At 35.8% G+C, this 22,719-nt stretch overlaps 2 protein-coding genes across 2 annotated transcripts; both read right to left on the bottom strand.

The window, feature by feature from the left end:
- Window positions 1–429: 429 nt before the first annotated feature.
- On the bottom strand, window positions 430–2,061 carry LOC141290448 (proteasomal ubiquitin receptor ADRM1-like). The gene is made up of 4 exons (XM_073822573.1): window positions 1,953–2,061; window positions 914–1,128; window positions 722–838; window positions 430–576 (listed from the first exon to the last, which is right to left on the bottom strand). Exons 2-4 carry the CDS (start codon window positions 1,121–1,123, stop codon window positions 445–447), a joined length of 459 nt encoding a protein of 152 aa, XP_073678674.1. The 5' UTR covers window positions 1,124–1,128; window positions 1,953–2,061; the 3' UTR covers window positions 430–444.
- Window positions 2,062–5,180: 3,119 nt separating this feature from the next.
- On the bottom strand, window positions 5,181–22,629 carry LOC141290932 (oxysterol-binding protein-related protein 2-like). The gene is made up of 13 exons (XM_073823082.1): window positions 22,506–22,629; window positions 20,340–20,463; window positions 20,021–20,096; window positions 17,215–17,349; window positions 17,004–17,101; window positions 16,658–16,840; window positions 14,987–15,094; window positions 14,803–14,892; window positions 12,970–13,096; window positions 11,082–11,204; window positions 8,324–8,447; window positions 8,135–8,225; window positions 5,181–6,722 (listed from the first exon to the last, which is right to left on the bottom strand). The coding sequence occupies exons 1-13, from the start codon at window positions 22,540–22,542 to the stop codon at window positions 6,620–6,622; spliced, it is 1,419 nt and encodes a 472-aa protein (XP_073679183.1). The 5' UTR covers window positions 22,543–22,629; the 3' UTR covers window positions 5,181–6,619.
- Window positions 22,630–22,719: the final 90 nt, after the last annotated feature.

Genomic DNA, 22,719 nt, shown 5'->3' with positions numbered 1-22,719 from the left:
TTGTAAAATTCCTACTGTAAACATATCAAAATGTAATTTTTGATTAGTAATATGCATTGTTAAGAACTTAATTTGGACAACTTTAAAGGTGATTTTCTCAGTATTTTGATTTTTTTGCACCCTCAGATTCCAGATTTTCAAATAGATGTATCTCGGCCAAATATTGTCCTATCCTAACAAACCATACATCAATAGAAAGCTTATTTATTGAGCTTTCATATGATGTATATATCTCAGTTTTGTAAAATTTAACCTTATGACTGGTTTTGTGGTCCAGGGTCACAAATTAGAAAATCAACTAACTCTAAAAGACCTACTGTGGATTCAAACCAGTGATTTTCACTGAAAGGTGTGCATCCCTGACTCATGTACACACACTATCAAGTAACGAAGACTGCAAGTGTGGGTATTAGGACAGTCTCAAAGCGAGACGCATGTTCTCCATCACTCACCACCAAGTGCAGAGAGTTCATGGCTGCCACCTCCTCCGCTGCCCAGAGCGCCTGGCATTGGTGGGTTGTTGAGGTACTCGTTGACTTTGCGACAGTACTCCTCATCTTTATCTGTTTTCGGCTCCTTTAGAGATGGGAAAGCAAGCAAATGTGACTTGACAGCTGATCAGATATCACAATGCCCTCTGAGTGCATCGTTTTGTTATATTCTGACAAAGCAAATCTGAACTGCCGCATGTCAGCAAGCATCTCTGCAATCTTTTCCTCACCTGCATCCAAAAGAACAGCCTTTTTGATCCAGCCTTAAATTTCAGCACATACACACGTCCTGTAGTGCACTGGTTCACCCGCTTGAACTCACAATCATCCGGGAATATGATCAGATCCTGAAACACAAAAATCAACCATTGATATTGATATAAAACACCATCGGTTGACCGCTAATAGTAAACAGTCCTCACATCCTCCACATTTCCAGAGGTCCTGTCTTTCCAGCAGAAGTGGATGAGCGAGTCGTCTGTCTGCTGAATGTAGACGGTGCCTTTGCGCTTGTCCGGGGTCACTGTGCTGCCCTTCAGGGTCATTTTACCCGCCCTAAACTCAACCAGGTATTTACTGGATGAGCTGCGGGAGCCAGAGACCAGACTGGGGAACAGAGCTCCAGATGACATCCTAACTGCAAAACAGATAATACGAACTGTTAAATAAATGTGACCCTGGACCACAAAACCAGTCGTAAGTAGCATGGATATATTTGTAGCAGCAGCCCGAAATACATACATTGTATGGGTCAAAATTATACATTTTTCTTTTATGCCAAAAATCATTAGGATATTAAGTAAAGTTAAAGTTCCATGAAGATATTTTGTAAATTTTCTACTGTAAATACATCAAAACTCTTCATCTGGACAACTTTAAAGGCGATTTTCCAAGTATTTTGATTTTTTTTTTTTTTACACCCTCAGATTCCAGATTGTATCTTGGCCAAATATTGTCCTATCCTAACAAACCATACATAAATCAATTGAAAGCTTATTTATTCAGCTTTCAGATGTATAAATATAAATAAAAAATGACTCTTGTGACTGGTTTTGTAGTGCAGGGTCACAAATATGGTTTTTATCAAAGATGTCAGTGTTTCGTCTTCATCATAAAGCTAATCAACAACGTGAAGCTTAAAGGTGTAAGCACAGTTACTCAGCAATATTTTTAGCACTCCAGCTAGCTTCAAAAGACAGCAACGGGCTTGTTTTTGCACAAACATACAATTATATGCCATTTTGAGATATAATATAGTACGATAATCACTACAGTTTTACCTCTCCGTTGAAAATGTAATCATAATTTGATTGTTTGGTTTCTAAAGCACTTCCCTCAATTAGCATTAGCTGCCATTTAAACTCAGCAGTGACTGCGCATTTTGTTTTTCTGAAGCGTGTTTAAATTAATAACGCCGCTATAGATCTGATAATAACATATTGTAGCAAAACAGCATCATACCGGTCAATACGTTTATCCTTTCGTTGATTCCTGAGGCAGATATGGGTCTTTAACGGACATCCGCTGAAGAGTTGCAGATAGACTGGTGACAAGTGGCATGAGACTTCCTGTATCCTGTTAGACGTGTTCCTATTGGTCACGTTGGCACGTAAGGAGGCATTTGATTGGCTGAATAACATGTCATTCTTGGCATACAGCAAGTGCTGTGTCATTATTGAGTGCAGACGGAGCTCTTTTCTTATATGCACACTCACCAAATGATTGATTCAGTATTTACAATGATGCAAAACACTTTGAATAATCTTCTGTTGAGGTTACATTGCAAGTTAATCGCAATATTACAGAGATCCACACAGATTTAGAGGGAAAACGAATTATTTAAAAGAGATACAAAATTCACATTTTCTCAAACACATTTATAAACGTATTCTTTGCTAAACTTCCACGTCTAATTTGATTAATTTAGTAGCTTACAGGTTCTCAAGCACATTTATACACATATTCTCTGCGAAACGTCCACATCAAACCAGCTCAAAAACATGTAATTTTCTGTCAAAACCAAGCCTCAGATGATGATACCATGACTTACATGGCTTAATATAACATAAGTGATGTATCTTACTGAAATACGTAGTAGAAAACCCATGAAAGATTTATGTTATTTAAAAATATATTTTGGACTAAGGGGTACTATTTGGTTGTCATTTTCAGCTGCAACAAAAGAAGCGATGTGTAAGTCACTGCTGTCCTAGTGATAAGAATAAAATAAAATAATGGGAAGATGCTTGGGGACCAATAAAACTTTCTAAAGACCTCCATCGATGTTCTCTCCACTTCAGCCCTGATGCCACAGCTGCTGAAAGAGCTTACAACTGGCAGAGACAAGAGACGCTAGATGCCATCCTGACAGGATGTAAACATGTCGATGCTTGTTATGACGCCGCAGCCACTGAAGGAGTTTTTTCAATGTGGATTTTTACTGGAATATGTAGTAGAAAACCTATAAAAGATTTACACTAATTAAAAAATCCATATCGTTTTATGCATATTTTGGATTATGGGAGACTACTTGGTTGTAATTAAGGAGTAAAGAGGATTTCACTCGATATCCGGGAGCATTTAGACTCCTTGTGGGGGAAAAATAGATGGTACAGCGTTTAGTTTAAGCCTTTTTGCTTTTTGCATGTTTGTCACACTTTAATGTTTCAGATCATTAAACACATTTAAATATTAATCAAAGATAACACAAGTTAACATATCATGCAGTTTTTGAATTAAGGGGTTTTTTTATAAAGGGGAAAAAAATCCAAACCCACATGGCCCTGTGTGAAAAAGTGTTTATCACACCTGAGTTCAGTTTCTCTAGCCACAGCCAGGCCTGATTACTGCCACACCTGTTCGCAATCAAGAAACCACTTAAATAGGACCTGCCTGACAAAGTGAAGTAGACCAAAAGATCCTCAAAAGCTACACATCATGTTGAGATCCAAAGAAGTTCAGGAACAAATGAGAAAGAAAGTAATTGAGATCCATCAGTCTGGAAAAGGTTATAAAGCCATTTCTAAAGCTTTGGGACTCCAGCGAACCACAGCGAGAGCCATTATCCACAAATGGCGAAAACATGGAACGGTGGTGAACCTTCCCAGGAGTGGCCAGCCGACCAAAATTACCCCAAGAGTGCAGCGACGACTCATCCAAGAGGTCACAAAAGACCCCACAACAACATCGAAAGAACTGCAGGCCTCTCTTTCCACAGTTAATGTCAGTGTTCATGACTCCACCATAAGAAAGAGACTGGGCAAAAATGACCTGCATGGCAGAGTTCCAAGACAAAAACCACTGCTGAGCAAAAAGAACATAAAGGCTCGTCTCAGTTTTGCCAAAACACATCTTGATGATCCAAGACTTTTTGGAAGGTGTGTGTCCCATTACATCTGGTGTAAAAGTAACATCATTTCAGAAAAAGAACATCATACCAACAGTCAAATATGGTGATGGTAGTGTGATGGTCTGGGGCTGTTTTGCTGCTTCTGGACCTGGAAGACTTGCTGTGATAAATGGAGCCATGAATTCTGCTGTCTACCAAACAATCCTGAAGGACAATGTCCAACCATCTGTTCGTCACCTCAAGCTGAAGCGAACTTGGGTTCTGCAGCTGGACAATGATTCAAAACACACCAGCAAATCCACCTCTGAATGGCTGAAGAAAAACAAAATGAAGACTTTGGAGTGGCCTAGTCAAAGTCCTGACCTGAATCCTATTGAGATGCTGTGGCATGACCTTAAAAAGCTGGTTCATGTTCGACAACCCTCCAATGTGGCTGAATTCCAATTACAATTCTGCTGAGATGAGTGGGCCAACATTCCTGCACAGCACTGTAACAGACTCATTGCAAGTTATCGCAAACGCTGCTAAGGGTGGCCCAACCAGTTATTAAGTTTAGGGGGCAAACACTTTTTCCACACAGGGCCATGTGGGTTTGGATTTTGTTTTCCCTTCATAATAGAAAACTTAATTCAAAAACTGCATGTTGTGTTTATTTGTGTTATCTTTGGTTAATATTTAAATTTGTTTGATGATCTGAAACATTAAAGTGTGACAAGCATGCAAAAAAAAAAAAAAAAAAAAAAACAGGAAGGGGGCCAACACTTTTTCACACCACTGTATATCTATTGCTACCTGTAAGCTCTTTTTAATACCTTTGGTCATCGTATCAGTTTTTTTTTTCAGAGTTACAGTAAAAATAGTAATAGGTAGCCAGTAGCTCACTTTGTGCAACCATTTGACGTCATCAAAACAATAGCGCCCCCATAGTCCAAAATATGTATAAAACAATATGGATTTTTTTTTTTTAAATAACAATGTTTTTAATGGGTTTTCTAATACTTATTTCAGTAAAAGACACAATTTAAATTATACAAGTCCTACAGGAATGAAAGAGAGGAGTCAACACTTTTTTTTTTATTCCAAATAATACTTTCATACTAAAATTTTAATTAGTAGAATTTGTTCTTACCCTTAAACTCGGTCCAAAAATTAAATAACCCTCATCTCACAGTGAAAATACCTTTTGACACCTTTTAACAAAAACAAAAGAAGTTAAATACTATAAAAATAAACCATTGCATAAAATAAGAAACTATGTGCTTATAATAACTAGGAATCTAGAAAACTATGTGCAACATCTTGGAACATACGTTAAGACAATAAACTGACACAAAGCCGCATAAAAATAAAATCTATAGTTTAATTGTGGAATATTAGTTTTATAACGCTAGTTTTCAAATAATCAAATGTACATTTAATGAAGGATCAGATACAATACAGGATGCAAAACAAGTAGTGTACTGAATGTCACGTGTGTATCTAACAGATGCAAACTATATCTTGACATTCCCGTTGATGTTTAGTACTCAGACGAGAGGGGAAAGGTGGTTAGGAGATCAAATAAAAGGTCTAACATATTCAAATAAACTTAAAACACTGCCAAGTGGGAAAAAAAAAAAAAACAGTTTTAGTGCTTCAAACCCACCCATTTGTCTTTGCATGAAAAGCTTATGGTTTAAATGAGAATATGATTAGATCAAATACTTTTCATGACATCTACAAGCAGGAAATATTCTCTCAAATGAGATGCAGGTTATATTTACATTTTCATAAGCTGCCATACTAGATGTTTATTAAGAAGTGGGGTTTGAGCAACTGGATGGGTTGCACAGAGTTAATCAGTTTCTCAAATACACAGTGTACATGTCTATGTTTGAGAACAGAGATAACAGATGCAAATGCCAATGGCCAGAACAACCTATGACACCCTACTTTCATTAAACAAATTCAACGGATAGTGCTCGAGGAACAATTTAGTGTGACACCAATATTTTATAAAAAACTGTGCATTTACAGTATGTCAACTAAAGCATGTCGGTACAAGCCTATTTTACATCCCACGAGTCTCTACGAAGTGAAAGGAAAAAAGAAAGAGCTTTGAGGCCATTTTTAAAATGCATCACCATGATTTTACATAAAGTTTAATCTGAATCTGCAAATCCAAAAGGCAAAATGTTGTACCAATTAAAACAAAAGCTATGGCTTTTTACATTAAGTCGCCACAAGCGCACACACACACACACACACACACACACACACACACACAAAGTTCATTAACATTCATCCACTAAACATTATTACTGTCGTTATTACATTAATGCTTGATCACCTTCACGCTCTACGTACAGCTGGATCAGAGGTGGCTCAGTGCTGGCCAAACTCAAAACATCTGGAATTAGTTTTTTATACGCCTACTGTACACGGAAAATGGCCAGAGCACTTCAGAGTCACATTTGAATTGGTGATAAACTATATCTATATTGAGCTCCAGCATCACAGACTGAAGCTTTGATGAGGGGTTTGTACGTTCATAGGCAGAAAAAGGCAAATTGGTTCTCCTACTGCTGTTTCAACGCTGTCCTCCATTGATAAAACCTAAAGGGTTGATGGGATGTGAGAGAAGAAGTCGCTTCCAAAGGGCAAAAGCACAATCATAAACAAGTGCCGAGGATGTAGGGAACTCAATATTAATGAGAGTGTAAGTGCTATCGTCATGTAGAGGGTTTCTGTAGACGGGAAGATAGGAGGAACTTCTGCCCTTTGAACTTGCATCTCCTCATCAGTAGATATCAGGACAGTCTGTGTATTTTCTATTGAAGTAGCCGCCAGTGTACATCCAGTCCTGTGAGCCTGTGTATGGATTTGTGCCTAACTGAAACCACCTAAAAAAAACAGGAGTAGAGGTTACAAATATTGCATAAATAAAACGTAAAAGCAGAAACCGTTTTTGTTTTTAAGGGGCGTTTGACTTCTTTGCACGTCGCTTTGTAAACACTACATCCACTATACTGCCCTCCAAAGGCAAAGTGCAGTAACTACACCAACACTGAAACAGAAAAATGCCTTAAAAGTTTTTACACCAGCTAGTCAAACATGTTGACACTCTTGTTTCTCTGGGACAAAATTGAACTAGGAGACTTTGCCACAAGACAAAGCAGTTGTCACACAGTCCATTTTAAGCCTTAACTAAATTTTGACCAAATGCGTAGTTACTGCGCTTTGCCTTTGGAGGGCAGTATAGCACCACAGCATTTGTGGTTAAAAAGTATATAAGTTTTATTTTTTAAGACTGTTTTAAGACTCATATTCCTTTACCGAGAGCATGTAGATTTTTCAAGCAGCATTGAAACTGCAATTTGGACCTTCAATCCATTGATATGGCAAGCCGTTTTAGCCTAAAATATACACTATGCGTTACTCGTCATAATTGCATTTTTACTATTAACAATTCAATTAGAGAGCTCTATAATTCGATTTTTACTAGTAACAATGCCAATTAGAGAGCTCTACAAAATCATTTTTACTACTCATACGTCTCCATTGACTTCCATTAATTTTTAATTACAGACCTCTACAACTGAATTCTTACTAGTAACAATTCCAATTAGAAAGCTCTTTAAAAATGTTTTAATAGTAATAATTCCGATTAGAGAGCTCTCCAATTGAATTATTACTAGTTAAAATGCAATTACAGAGCTCTATAAATCAATTTTTACTAGTAAAAAACACATTAAAGATATTTTTAATTGCTGAGTTCTGTAATTGAATTAAAGAGCTCTCTAATTCTGTTCTTACTAGTAACAATTGATTTAAAGAGCTTTCTAATTGTGATTCTTACTAGTAAAAATTCAGTTGCACAGCTCTGTAATTAAAAATGAATGGAAGTCAATGAAGACATATGACTAGTAAAAATTAATTTGTAGAGCTCTCTAATTGAAATTGTTACATGTAAGAATTGAAGTAGAGAGCTCTGTAATTGGAATTGTCAAGTATTAATAATTGAATTAGAGAGCTCTGTAATAGTAATTGTAACTAGTAAAAATTGATTTAGAGAGCTCTCTAATTGAATTGTTACTAGTAAAAAAGCAATTACGACGAGTAACGCATAGTATATTTTAGTCTAAAACGGCTTGCCATACATTGATCCCCATTGAAATCCACTATATGGAGAAAAGTTCTGGAATGTTTTCCTCAAAAAGCTTTAATTTCTTTGTGAGTGACAATACAAAAGAGACATGAACATCTTGGATCGCATGAATGAAAGTATTTCAAAGTATTAAAGAGAAAAACCAACCTAGTCGACCAGTCTTCGCCATCTTTGGCCCGCTCTTTACGAGATGCTCTCTGCTTCTCTTCTAGTCGCTCTTTTTCTCTGCTGGCTTCATCTGCACAAACAAAGTCAGAAATCAAGTGTTTGTCTTTAGCATCTATGAACAGCAGGGGGCGCTGTAGGACTGGTTTTAGGTTTTAATGACTTTATTACCCATGTTGCCGTTCTCCATGGCTCTGATGTCAGGCCGCAGGCGGCAGTCTGTTGGTGCCAGCACTCCTTCCATGCCAGGCTCCAGCTCATTCAGAGTCATGGCAAAATTGGTGAAGTTGTACATCTAGAAGTGAATAGATAGGGTTTAAAAACAGGTAGATCACCATTACTACCCTACTGTAGAATTGATTGTTGTTCTGTAATAAATTAATACTTTTCTTCAGTAATGGATGTGGATGTGTTCATTTGATCAAAAGTGACAGTAAAGATATTCATAATCTTACAGAAGATTTCCATTAGGGTTAGGTTAGTTCACCCAAATGGAAATTATTTCTTTTTGGGTGAACTATCCCTTTAAGCAAACCAGCATATTAGAATTTCTGAAGCATCATGTGACACTGAAGACGGGAGTAATGGTGGCGATGATTACATTGAAATGTTATTGTAAATTTCAATGAATTTAAACAGTATTAGGGCCATTCTATAGAATTAGTCCAAAGTGCTGTCCCACAACCAAAAAACACATTTAAAATACATTTAAGTATTCAGATGTTATGTCGTAGATGTTTACTAAGATCCTTCTATTATCATACGAAACCCACAATATTTAAAATATTAGTAAGCCTAATTTATATACACACACACTACCAGTCAAAAGTTTTTGAACAGTAAGATTTCTAATGTTTTTTTTTTAAAGATGTCTTCTGCTCACCAAGCCTGCATTTATTTTATTTAAAGGAACACTCCAGTTTTTTTGGAAATAGGCTCATTCTCCAACTCCCCCCCGAGTTAATAAGTTTATTTTTACCGTTTTGAAATCCATTCAGCCGTTCTCCTGTTCTGGCGATATCACTTTTAGCATAGCTTAGCATAGATCATTGAATCCTATTAGACCAATAGCATCGCGTTCAAAAATGACCAACGAGTTTAGATATTTGTCCAATTTAAAACTTGACTCTTCTGTAGTTATATCGTGTACTAAGACCGGTGGAAATGCAAAGCTTCAATTTTCTAGGCTGATAAGATTAGGAACTACACTCCCATTCCGGCGTAATAGTCAAGGAAGTTTGCTGCCGTAATAAGGCCGAAGCAGGAGGAGTAATACCACGCAGCACATGTGCAAATGCTAAAGTAGCTGGGAACTCATTTCTGATAATACTCCGCCTGCTTCAGCCTTATTACTGCTTCAGCAGCAAACTTCCTTGACTATTACGCCGGAATGGGAGTGTAGTTCCTAATCTTATCAGCCTAGAAACTCGCAGCTTTGCATTTCCACCGGTCTTAGTACACGATATAACTACAGAAGAGTCAAGTTTTAAATACAACAAATATGGAAACTCGTTAGTCATTTTTGAACACGATATTTCCAAAAAAGTGGAGTGTTCCTTTAAAGTACAGCAGAAACAGTAAAATTTAGAAATATTTTTACTATTTCAAATAACTAATTTCTATATATTTTTTTCAGGTTTCTTTGATGAATAGAAAGTTCAGAAGAAGAGCATTTATCTAAAACAGAAATGTTTTGTAACATTATAAATGTGTTTATCACTTCTGATCAATTTAAAGCATCCTTGCCAAATAAAAGTATTAATTTCTATATTTCTTACTTATATAATGCAATTATATATGCAAATAATATCATACAAGTATACATTTATATGATTGCAGAGAACGATTCGGTCTGCCCACCCTTCAAGAACTGTATACATCCAGAGTGAGGAAAAGAGCTCAGAAAATCACTCTGGACCCCTCACGTCCAAGCCATCCCCTCTTTGAACTCTTACCATCCGGCCGGCGCTACAGAGCCCCAAATATCAGGACTACCAGACACATGAACAGTTTTTCCCCAAGGCAATCCACCTTATGAACAGTTAAAATGTTCCTCCCATTGTGCAAAACATGTGTGGAATAATCTGACATCTACTGCTACCACCTTCACCCTAACACATCCCTGCATTCCATCCTATCACCTATAGCACAACTGTACATACATATTTATTTGCCAATTTATTTTTTACAAATTATTATTATTATTATTATTATTATTATTATTATTTTCTATTTTTATTTTTGGTCTATTTATGCTTACATATGCGTAACTTTTCTTATTCTCTAATTTTTATTGTCTGTGCATTGTTATCTCTGTGTACTGGAAGCTAATAACACTGAAACACATTCCTTGTATGCGCAAGCATACTTGGCAATAAAGCTCTTTCTGATTCTGATTCTGATAATGCAAGTTAAAACTCTGTAATATGATGTGGTCGCTACCAAACCATTACTGTTACTACTGAAAATGTGCAGTCATGACTGAAACATGGAATGTTTTGTCAAAAATAAAGCATATTGAATTATCAACTAAGATGTTATAATAGTTTCTGGTTCAGCGTATATTCAGACTAATGAATACTTAAGTTTGAAATCAGTATGATCAACTTTTTGCCTTTTACAAAGAAAAATTGGATTCAAAATACAACAAATCTCATATTACACTTGAAATGTTGTTAAAATGTAATTGTTATTGATTTACCTCTGAAATTTTTTTTTTGAAAAAGACATTTTTTCCAACTCTGTTTCGTATTTTGATAAAATAAACACTCTTAGTGAGCATAATAGACATTAAAATCATGATCACACCAACTCCAAACTTTTGAACGGCAATGTTTTACCTTTTAAGAAATCATAGGTTACAGTTTAAAGGTTTGTTTTGTGCCTTCAGGTCTCTGCACATGAACGTAACAGTGATCACAGTGTGTACCTCTGCTGAATGTGGCGGTCTAGATGATATTCTCCATAATAATGTGCTACCAGGAATCACTGCCACAGTCTCCTGTACCTCAGGCATTTCATCGGCATCCTCATTGACGGCTTCGGTCTCCTCCTGTTGGTACAAATACAGTTTAAATACTCAGGCAGAACTATAACCTTTAATTTTTATTATTTGCACAATACCTAGTATTCAGGAAAAGCAAAAACCTATTACAAGTTATCAAACCAAGTGTCATCTGCAGTATATCTATTGCCTCATTTCAAATGAGGTTATTTTTGTGAAACATTTTGGCTTGAAAAGTCAGCTCAGGCTTTTATGGTTTACAATAAATGTCATTTGGTTACTTAGTTTCTTCTGCTAAATCCAAAAGAATAAATGTTTAGAATTTTTTACAACAAAAATGTTTGGGTGACTATTCACTTACAGTCAAACTAAAAATTATTCAGACACCAGATATAATTTTTTATATTTTTTACTAGTGGGTGCAGGACACTACAGTTAATTTATGTAAGTGAGGATAGCAAAATAAAGTAAACTGTGACATATTATACCCCAAAATTCATACAGTGGACTACCAGTACAAATTTGAGACCAAAAATTATTTGGACACTATGACCTGACCATGTTATGCTTAAGTGTTTTTTCTTTAATTGCTAATGCAACCTTTTTACACCACAGACTGAACATCTGAAGATCTGAATCTAAGCACTGCTTGGTAATTGGTCAAAGTATTGATAGTTGTGTAAATATTATTATAATAACAGTTGTCTGAATTTTTAGTTGATTGTAATCCATTACATACCTTTCTATCAAAGAGTTTGTTTTGACACCGTTTAACTCTCATATTCTATAACCATTTTCTAAACTATAGCGAATAAACTAATAATATGAGAAATGTCGAAAGTGTCTGAATACATTTTGGCTTGACTGTATATGCTGTAAACAGAAAACAGAAACTTTTTCAAAGTATCTTCTTTTATGTTTCACAGAAGAGGAATAGTCAAATTGTGGTATGGACTGTCTGATATGGTGATTTTTGGGTGAACTATCCCTTCAAGCACAAATATATGCATCCATACAGAACAGACAGAAGCTCACACACACAAGAGACAAGACGTCTGTTAAATATAGCAATAAACTGGGTGTGTTGTCATGTAATGGGACACGTGTTTAAATAAACAAATGAACTAACAAAACCCTGAACAGAGGCAAAGGTCTAAGGCATGATGAGTATTTTAACACACCTGCTCTCTCTACACCTACACACAGCCCTTCTGTACATACATAAGCACATATTTAAACCACACACACACACACCAATACAAACAGTTCGGCAACCCTAAAACAACACTCCATTATTCTCTTTACTGTGCATGAATCACTGCAGACAGTCTAAGATGTGGCTCCTTGCATAAGGTACAGGTATACACCTCCTAATGATGCTCTACATCACCCTCTGTTACCTTAAAAGGTATAGTTCACCCAAAAATGAAAGTTATGTCATTAATTACTCACCCTTATATCATTTCAAACCCATAGATCTTGAGGGTGAGTAATTAATATGGAATGCAAGGAGCCACATCTTCAACTAGTAAGAAAAGCATTTTTTGCAGTGCTTGTTCATCTTCAGAACACAAATTAAGATATTTTTGATGAAAGGATTCCATCAAAAATATCTTACTTTGTGTTTTGAAGATGAACGAAGGTCTTACGGGCGAGTAATTAATGACAGAATTTTCATTTTTGGGTCAACTAATTCTTTAACAAGAACATAGCTTTGTTTTAGTTTTAAAAAGGAAAAGAGCTCAGTTAATCGAAGCATAAGTGGTCGACTGCATCGGTGGTCAACTGTTAGCTTTGCTATTATCTTTCACACCTGTTTCTGCTTTCTAGTGTCCGTCGTTCCCTTCTTCTCGAACTTCCGATGGGCCTCGTACACCTGTGGGTCGACGCTCCACATGCACTCTGTCCATTTGCCGTAAATCACACAGCGCTTCTTCTTACTGCATGTGACATACACAGAGGAAAAGAACAGGCGTTGATTAAATAAAGAACCATTAAAGAAACGGGAACATGTCTTAAATCCATTGAAACGTTGGCATGACAGTTGTTAGCTCACAACCTTAACATTGCACAAAAAAGCAATTACGTAACATGTTCAGTCATGAGCACTAATATCTGTTCACCAGTAAGTGGACGGATCGTCACTTCACGTTTTCAGGAACATAAACTCCCTGTAGCTATTTTAAGCCAAATTCGCATTTTCCTCAATCAGCTTACTTATAGTTGACGTTATTATTGATATTTTGGTGGGTTGAAGGGCATTATCATGATGTGTATTTAAATAACACTGCAATTTAAAATAGTGGTTTTCTATTCTAATATACTTCTTACAATTTCTGTGATTAAAGCTGAATTTTTAGTATCATTACTCCAGTCTTCAGTATCACATGATTCTCCAGAAATCATTCTAATTTGCTGATTTATCATCAATGATGGAAACAGTTGTGCTTCTTAATATTATGTTGGATTCTTTCATAAAGTAAAAAAAAAACAGCGTTTATTTAAAATAGAAATCTTTTCTAACAATATAGGTCTTTACAATCGCTTTTCATCAATTCAAACACATCCTTACTGAATAAAAGTATTAACTTTTTTCAAAGAAAGAAAGAGACTGCCCCAAACTTTGAACAGTAGTGTATTTTGTTACAAAGGATTTCGATTTTAAATGCTGTTATTTTTAACGTTTTATTCAAAGAATCCTGAAAAAAGTATCACAGTTTCCAAAAAAAATATTAAGCAGAACAACGTTTCCAACATTGATAATAAATCAGCATATTAAAATGATTTCTGAAGGATCATATGACACTGAAGACTAGAGTAATGATGCTGAAAATTCAGCTTTGCATCACAGGAATAAATTACTATTTAAATTATATTCAAATGGAAAACCACCGTTTTAAAATGCAATAATATTTCACAATATTACTGTTTTTTTTTCTGTATTTTTAATTAAATAAACAGTCTTGATGAGCAGAAAAGACTTCTTTAAAAAAAACATCCTACCAATCCCAAACTTTTATATATTATAATTACATATCATATCATAAAGAAATGCTTCTCATATGTACTACATTGATCAATATTGTTGTATTTTCTCTGTTTCTTCTATGTATACTTGTATGTATCTCAGAATGGTTTTACTCTGGAAGCCTAGACCAAAAAAGAAAAAAAGAAAAGTTTCTTGATATAGCTGGATGCTGCAGTAGATTACAAACATCTTCTATAACCAATTGTACATGGCTTGGCACCTCCAGTCATTTAATCGCACCTTAATTATCAAATTAGTACCTAATGTCATAGGTATCAAAGGTGTCTGTTATCTAAAAGGTCATTGTTTCAAACATAAAAAAAAAAAAAATACAAACAAAGAAATGAATTGTACATATGACTTGTCATATCAGACATGTCAGTATTCTAACAAAAAAAAATAAAAAGTCACCTCATTTGACCAAATAAATACTGCTACCAAGTCTAAGTAACCCCCTTCTATTGGACAGAATAACTGAATCGAGACTGATTGTAAATAGTGCATTTCTCTAATGAAAATGACAACAGGAAACATTTGCTCTTTTGTGTAATGCTTTATCCGTGCTGTTATGTGTTGGTATAAATCCAAGATGACTGATATATTGAGTCAGGATCTCACCTCTTATCCTGGATGTAACCTTCAACTCTGTGCAGCTCCTTTCCAAACATCCCACAGGGTTTAAAGTTCAGCACGCACTTCTCTCCAGTACTAAGCAATCACACATCACATTAATCATTTAAATATATCCATGTGAATGCACAATAGAATAGATGGTCATAAATACTCAATAGTCTGGCTTTACCTGTGGTTGACAATTTCAACAGTGCCGTACTGTTCAATCCACAGTTTACCTAAAATTATATTGTGTACACAGCAGAAAGGGTTCGTCCATGTGTATGCCTCTTTATGCCTGTGAGGATAAACACACACACGTATGTGAGCAAGCAGTTACTCAGCAACCCCACAACCCTTTGCTCTCAAATCGAACCAGGATGCCACTGACTCATCCAAGAATAATCTCACTCACACAATCAATAAACCTTTTCATTAACATGAAAATAGCAAGGAAGCTAGATATGTACACAAAAAACAGCATTAGCAACATTTAAAAAACAAAACCAAACAAACCACCAAACAAAATAAATAAAAAGACCAAAAAAAAAACGAAGCAAATCAAACATCCAAACTAAAAGAAAAACAAAAAACAAATGCAGGCAAATTAAGCTAAAAATGTATGCCCCATTCCCAAAAGGCAATAAATAAATAAATGAACAACAATAACAACAACAACAAATAAATAAAAAGCCCCCCCCCCCCCACAAAAACAAGAACAATAAATAAATAAATAAATAAAATAATTCCAAAACAAACAAAAAAGCAAAACCTAACCAAAATCAACCAATCAAAATAAAACTAAATAACGAAAACCAAAGCAAAACAACCAAACAAAACAAAGAAAAACCAAACTACAAAAGCATGCCCCCCCCAAACAAGGCAATAAATGAATATGTAATAATAAAACAACAACAATAATAATAATAATAATAATAATAATAATAATAATAATAAAACCCAAGAAAAAATAAAATAAAAAATAACAGACACCAAAGCAAAACAAAAAAAACAGCATTAGCTACATTAAAATGTAATATCAAACAACCAAACAAAACCAAACCAAAAACAAAACAAACAAAAAAATAACTATTAAAAAAAAAAAAAAAAAACACCACACAACAACCCATAAAACTAAACAATGAAAACCAAAGCAAAACAACCAAACAAAAGAAAAAGAAAAAAGCAAATCAAGCAAAACCAAACTACAAAAGCATGCCCCCCCAAAAGGTAATAAATAAATAAATATAATAATAAAAAAAACCAAACAAAAACAAAAAAGCAAGTCCCAACCAAAAACAAACAAACAAAACTAAATAACAGACACCAAAGCAAAACAAAAAAACAGCATTAGCTACATTAAAATGTAACATCAAATAACCAAACAAAAAAACTAAACAAATGAAAAAGCAGGCAAATAAGGCAAAACCAAGCCCAAAACAAAAAAATTTAAGGCTCCAAACAAAATCACAAAACAAACAAAACAAAAAACAAAGCAAAACCTAACCCAAAAAACCCCCTCAAAACTAAACAACTAAACAAAAGCAAATTAAACAACCAACTAACCAAACAAACAAAAAGCAGGCAAGAAAAACAAAACAAAGCACTCCCCCAAAAGGGAATAAATAAATAAATGAAAATCCCAAAACAAACTAAACAGCAAAAAACACTAATTAAGAAACCCCCAAAACTAAATAAAGAAAACCAAATGAATGAATAAATGAATGATTTATTATTATTATTATTATTATTATTATTATTATTAATAATAATAATAAAAGGCCAAAAAAAAACTAATCAGGGAATATCAGGTCAAATCATGTTCTGTGTATGTGTGTGCACATAAAGATGGCACACTTACTTGTAAAGCTCTAGCGTGATGGTCCCTTTAGGTTCTGCCTCCACACTTTTGCCCCAGAACTTGAGTTTGGGGTAGATGGAGCCGTGAAACACAAAGTCACCTGCCAGACTCTCAGTGTGAAACGCACTGATTGGCGGATGGTGACTCACCTGCTCTGAGATCAGTCTGAAACCCTGATCCTCTCTGAGAGCAGAGGAAGGAAGCATTAAGGGGAAGGAGAAGTAGAGTTACATAAATGACAGAGAACAGTTTCCCTCAAGAGCAACTTTGATCTAATTCACATTTAACAACATCCTCAAATCTTATCACCACAGTTTGTTATTAAACACTCTGCTGATTTCTTTACCGTCTGAGTTCATAGGTTTCTCCTAAAAGTGGGTTGAAAGGTTTTCCAGTTCTATCCCACTGAGAAGCGACTGCGGACACAGCGAAAGCAGCGACCGTCTTAATAGATAAAAAGAAAAAGTATTATGATTCATCTTGATACTAACCCAGCCCTTCAGCTTATAACTGAAATTATACACCAATTATAACACCCAAGGTGTGCGAGGTCTCACCTGCATTCTCTCTATAGAGTCGGACTGTGAGCAGGCCTTCTGGATGAGGTATGTGTGCTCCATATACTCAGAGATTCTCTGTAGAAAGCTCAGGGGCTCATTGAACACAATGGGCATGGTGATCTTGGACAGCTCCTACAAAACAGCACCAGCAAAAAGGGTGAGCAGGATCAAAAACCGCTACAACTTCACGAGTTCTGAAAACGCCACATTTTCAAATGAGTTGACTAGTAGTTCTTAAAGGAGACCTATTATGACTCTTTTTATAATATGTAAAATAAGTCTCAGGTGTCCCCAGAACGTGTCTGTGAAGTTCCAACTCAAAATACCCCACAGATAATTTATTATATCATTTTGTAAAGTCCTATTTTGAGTGAACGCAGAAACATGCTGTTTTTGTGCATTGCTCTTTAAATGCAAATGAGCTATGCCTTTACAGCTAATGCCTCAGACATTCTGCCAAAAAAATCCATCCGTTTGGTTTTGATTTGTCTAACGCATTCAAATCGTGTGTTTTAACTAGGGCTGTCAGCTTAACGCGTTAACTTGATTAATTAGTTCTGAAAAAATAACGTGGTTAAAATATTTTAACGCAGTTAACGCACTGGCCCTGCCCCCAAATCTGTACATCATTTTATATTTCATATAGTTGACTATTGATACATATGACGCAGGGCAACAACTAAAAAAAATAAATAAAAAAATATCGCCGTTAATCTATTCTCAAAGTTGGGTAGGGAGCTGGGTCTATACAACGAAGCTATGATGACTTTCACCTTGATATTTTAGCACGGATGTATACCTAGCCGAATTGCACTGTAGGGGGCGAGAACGAGTCTTCGAACCTGTGTGTATTCCTACTGTGAAATTACCACATCAAACGTGACGTGCTAACATGGATGCAGCTATGAAGCCGGCGGGTTTTCTTCAGGGCAGGGGTGTTGCTAGACCCTTTTTACAGGGGCACGTGCGTGAGTTATAATTTACTTTGATAATCCTGAAATAAAGACATTAAACTATATGCAACAACTGAATTGACGCTTCTAAAAGCAACGCAGTTTAACCGAAGACTATACACGCAGATATCCATGCCAGTGCGCGTCTGTGTATTTAACTGCAACGCGCACATCGCACAGCCTTTTACGCAGAAGTACATGCAGTGTAGGAATAGTTGGTTACACAAGTTTGTATAATTAATTGTGTTGAAAATGCAATTGTCAAGCAGTTTGTGATGCATTTTGGAAACAGGAGATGAGCCCCTGGTCCAATGCGCCACCTGGCTTGAGAAACCCGTTCTCAAAGACTTCCTTTTAGTCATTATTTGGGTAGCACACATATTCTGAATGCCTTCGCCAGAATTCAAATTAGCCATTTTAATCTATGCCAACCACTAAAACAAAACAAAAACAAACAAAGGGATAGTTCACAAAAAAAACAAAAGTAAATTCTGTCATCATTTACTCACCCTCATGTCGTCATTTTGTGGAACATAAAAGAAGCTATTTTGAAGGCTGTTGGTAACAAAGCTGTTTTGGTTACCAATGACTTTCATCGTATCAACAAAAAATACTGAGATGTTTCTCAAATTATCGTTAGGCCATGTAATAACTTCTACATTCAATCAAAAATACAATATATCTTTCTAAAGCTATGATTTGTAATTTCTACTTGATACTTTCTCATTTAACACAAAAATAGCTTTAAATAATCTTTTGTGGGTATTTTCAGTCAAATTTATTTTGTGATTTAGATTAATCGAAACACCATGTAATTAATTTGATTAAATTTTAAAATCGACTGACAGCCCTAGCTTTAACCTAGTTTAAACTTTTGATATACGCACACAGAAAGCGGCTGTCACACGGCATGCGAGTATTAAACCAAGTTCTCACTCTTTCATGTCGTATTGCGCTTAAACTGTCAGATACACACAAGTTCACGTTAAAAACACACAGGAGTTACAAAAACAGGTGGTTATGCCTGTGAAGGTTAACAGCAGGGAAGGAAATCACGTTTATATTAGATCTGCGTGGCAGCAGCGTAATATACAGTAAATACATCAATAAATCCACTGCTCTCTTTTCTCCTCTAAGGCTGGGACTCTAAATAGTGTTCTGTGCTCATCTGTGCAGCCAATGACAGAACAGTTAGTATGCTTTGCTCGAACTTTCGCCATGGTGTTAGAACTGTTACACCGTTGTACAGTTGTAGTGGCTTGTTTCTGCACAAGCTTGCAGAGAAAGGCATATACCAAAATAATTTACTGGGTTGTAGAAAAAGTCAGATTTGTAAGATATGTCACCCTGTATAAGTACACTACTTCAGGGTCATGTCCATTAGACAGTGTTCAGACAAGTTCCTTAAGGGGCCCCTAAAACACATTTCTGAATACAAAAACAGCTGGATGGAGTGCAAATGAATAGAGAACATCCTAAGATATGGTTAAGTTAAACTATGTCAGCTTGACGTGATCTTGAACAGTGACATGTGACTGCATGTACATAATTCACTACTGAAAAGGAATTGGATTTTAGAAGATTTCACCCTTCCTGAGAAGTTTTTTGTGTGTGAAAAGCTAATTGCTGTGATCTCACGTGAGTGACAGTGGCTGTAGGCGAGGGTTTATTACTGATCCATTCTCACGTTGGGTACACGTCATGAGAAAACAGGTATTGTTTCGAGGGGGAAGGGAAGTTAACATTTTTGTTTGAAGATAACAAATAATAAACACCGGAATATCCCACAAAAATTAATTATTAAAATTAGTCCAAATTTACTGCTAAAATGATTATTTATTTATCTTTACCAGTCCAATGCATTTCTTGAGAATGCTCCATACGCTAAAATCATTCCTGGAGAACATGGGGGCAGGCAGAGACGACCTAAGAGGGCAGAAGAATATTTTCCCATTAATAGGCATGCACATATATCTCTTAAGTGTACTAGTTTGAAAAACTTTTCAGATGTGCAGATTAAAAAAGAACTTGAATTAACTATCAAGGTAAGATGAACAATAAGAATGTAGACAAACAAAAGACAGAGAGAGAGAGTGAGAAAGATTAAAGGCAGAGACAAAGAGCATGATAAAGGAGGATATGGGTCACAGCGCTGGAATCTGGCTGTACCTGTGCTTCTTAATTCCATTCTCCTGAGGAACAGCTCCATTGTTCTTCTGAGCGCCGTCATACACTACAGCATCTTTAAAACTGGCTTCTGATGTGCCTTCACACGACTCGTCTGAATCCAAGCCTGGGGGACACAAACACATCTTATTTAGAGAGACAGACAGACAGAGATGCATGACTGCAACCTTAAGAGGGTGAAACATTTTACTCTTCAAAATAAATTATATAAAATATATAAAATTAGGGCTGCACAAATAATCGAAAGAATTAAGTTAATAGTTTTTCTGTTTGTTTTTTTTCCCCCCAGTGAAACAGGCATAGCCAACCTTTATTTTTGTGTTTTCCACAATTTTTGTATGAAAAAAAAAAAAAAAAAAAAAAGCAATTAATAATATTTAAGATATACAGTTGAAGTCAGAAGTTTACATACACCTTGCAGAATCTGCAAAATGTTAATTATTTTACCAAAATAAGAGGGATTGTGCAAAATTTAATGTTATTTTTTTATTTAGTACCGACCTGAATAAGATATTTCACATAAAAGACGTTCACAAATAGTCCACAAGAGAAAATAGTTGAATTTATAAAAATGACCCTGCTCAAAAGTTTATATACACCTGTTTTGTTTTGTTTGGTTTAGTGATAGTTGTTCATTAGTCCCTTGTTTGTCCTGAACAGTTAAACTACCCGCTGTTCTTCAGATAAATCCTTCAGGTTCCACAAATTTTTTTTTTTTTTTTAGCATTTTTGTGCATTTGAACCCTTTCCAACAATGACTGTATAATTTTGAAATCCATCTTTTCACACTGAGGACAACTGAAGGACTCATATGCAACTATTACAGAAGGTTCAAACACTCACTGATGCTCCAGAAGGAAACACAAAGCATTAAGAGCCATGGGGTGAAAACTTTTGAACAGAATGGAGATTTTTCTTATTTTGTCTTCTGAAATGAAGAAAATATGATATTTAAGCAAAATATTAAAAATTACACATCTTCATTCTGTCCAAAAGTTTTCACCCCCGGCTCTTAATGCATTGCGTTTCCTTCTGAAGCATTAGTGAGTGTTTGAAAACAAAGAATCTGTGGGACCTGAAGGATTTTTCTGAAGAGAACAGCCAACAACCAATACAGTCATTGAAATCTCTCTTGAAAATTTGGGAAAATTAAATGCTGAAGACCTCACCCAATATCTTCTGTACACCTCATATCAACATGCAGTTATTAACCATGTCACCATTTAATAACTTGGTATAAAATCTGTCTCTTTCACATTTTGTACCATCTGATATGAGCAACTCTGCTGACAACAGGCTTCAGGAGTCCAGCACAATGACCTGCCAAAGTCTGTATCGCCTTGTTTATTTATTCATAACATTATTTTCATTTCATTTCAGCAATGACAGAAGCCATCAGACCATCTGAACGCAGCGCTACATAATTGAAGCCATGAACAGGCCGCGGTAAGCCGACACCAGACCGGCGCACAGTGTTGCGGCCACTCTGTCATAACAAACACACAAGACTGCAGGCCAAAGTCAACAGTGGCCAAAACACTCACAATAGGGTACTATGAGATGGTTCTCAGAAAACACAGCTGTTTAATACTGCTGTGTGTGAACTCAGGCAGCGCTGAGAGAATGACAATGTTTTCATGACATGCGACAGCCCTGGATGGGCTTGTGTCACAGAGGTGACGCTATAAACGACTTCCGATCATGAATCAACTTCCTTTTTTTTATTTTTTTTATCTATGATTGGTTAGAGTGCAAATGGACACAAGTAAATAGACCTTCATTAAAGGGATAGTTCACTCAAAAATAAGTAAATTATAATATTTCTGATGAAATCTGAAAGCTTTCTGACCCCTGTCGGTCTCGTAGCTTCATAGAATAACGGTTGAACCACTAATAGTCATATTGACTATTTTAACAATGTCCTTACTACCTTTAAGGCCTTGAACGTGTCAGTTGCGTTGCTGACTATGAAGGGTCAGAAAGCTCTCGGATTTCATCAAATTTCTTAATTTGTGTTCCAAAGATGAACAAAGGTCTTACAGGTTTGGAACAACATGAAGGTGAGTAATTAATGACAGAACGTTAATTGAGTGAACTATCCCTTTAATACTAAACATACTATAAATTGAAAGATATAAAATGTCTTACCTGTGACGGCATCATAGAACTCGTCTTCATTGTTCATTGTAGAAATTGGGCTGCCAACACGAGGTCTCTAAAACATGGTCTCTCTTTTCTTTTCTTGTCTCTGGAGACTTGTTAACACAGCCAAGTCCAAAACAGGGGCACCTGTGGAGATACCAAAATAAAAGAGTCAAAACCACACTCACAAACAAGAAAACAACTCAATGGTGGACCATAC

Source organism: Garra rufa, chromosome 18, assembly GCF_049309525.1.
Source record: "Garra rufa chromosome 18, GarRuf1.0, whole genome shotgun sequence".
Taxonomy (NCBI): Eukaryota; Metazoa; Chordata; class Actinopteri; order Cypriniformes; family Cyprinidae; genus Garra; species Garra rufa.
The sequence above is the reverse complement of the archived record's forward strand: the minus strand, read 5'-3'. Positions and strand labels throughout refer to the sequence as shown.

Excerpts from the sequence above, each read along its gene's own strand:
- LOC141290448 (XM_073822573.1), bottom strand. The coding sequence starts at position 1,123 with ATGTCATCTGGAGCTCTGTTCCCCAGTCTGGTCTCTGGCTCCCGCAGC. Across the intron at positions 839-913 it reads CCTCTGGAAATGTGGAGGAT|GATCTGATCATATTCCCGGA; the intron begins GTGAGGACTGTT and ends TTTGTGTTTCAG. Across the intron at positions 577-721 it reads GGCTGTTCTTTTGGATGCAG|GAGCCGAAAACAGATAAAGA; the intron begins GTGAGGAAAAGA and ends CCATCTCTAAAG.
- LOC141290932 (XM_073823082.1), bottom strand. The coding sequence starts at position 22,542 with ATGAACAATGAAGACGAGTTCTATGATGCCGTCACAG. Across the intron at positions 20,464-22,505 it reads GTTCTATGATGCCGTCACAG|GCTTGGATTCAGACGAGTCG; the intron begins GTAAGACATTTT and ends TGTGTCCCCCAG. Across the intron at positions 8,448-11,081 it reads GACCGCCACATTCAGCAGAG|ATGTACAACTTCACCAATTT; the intron begins GTACACACTGTG and ends ATTCACTTCTAG.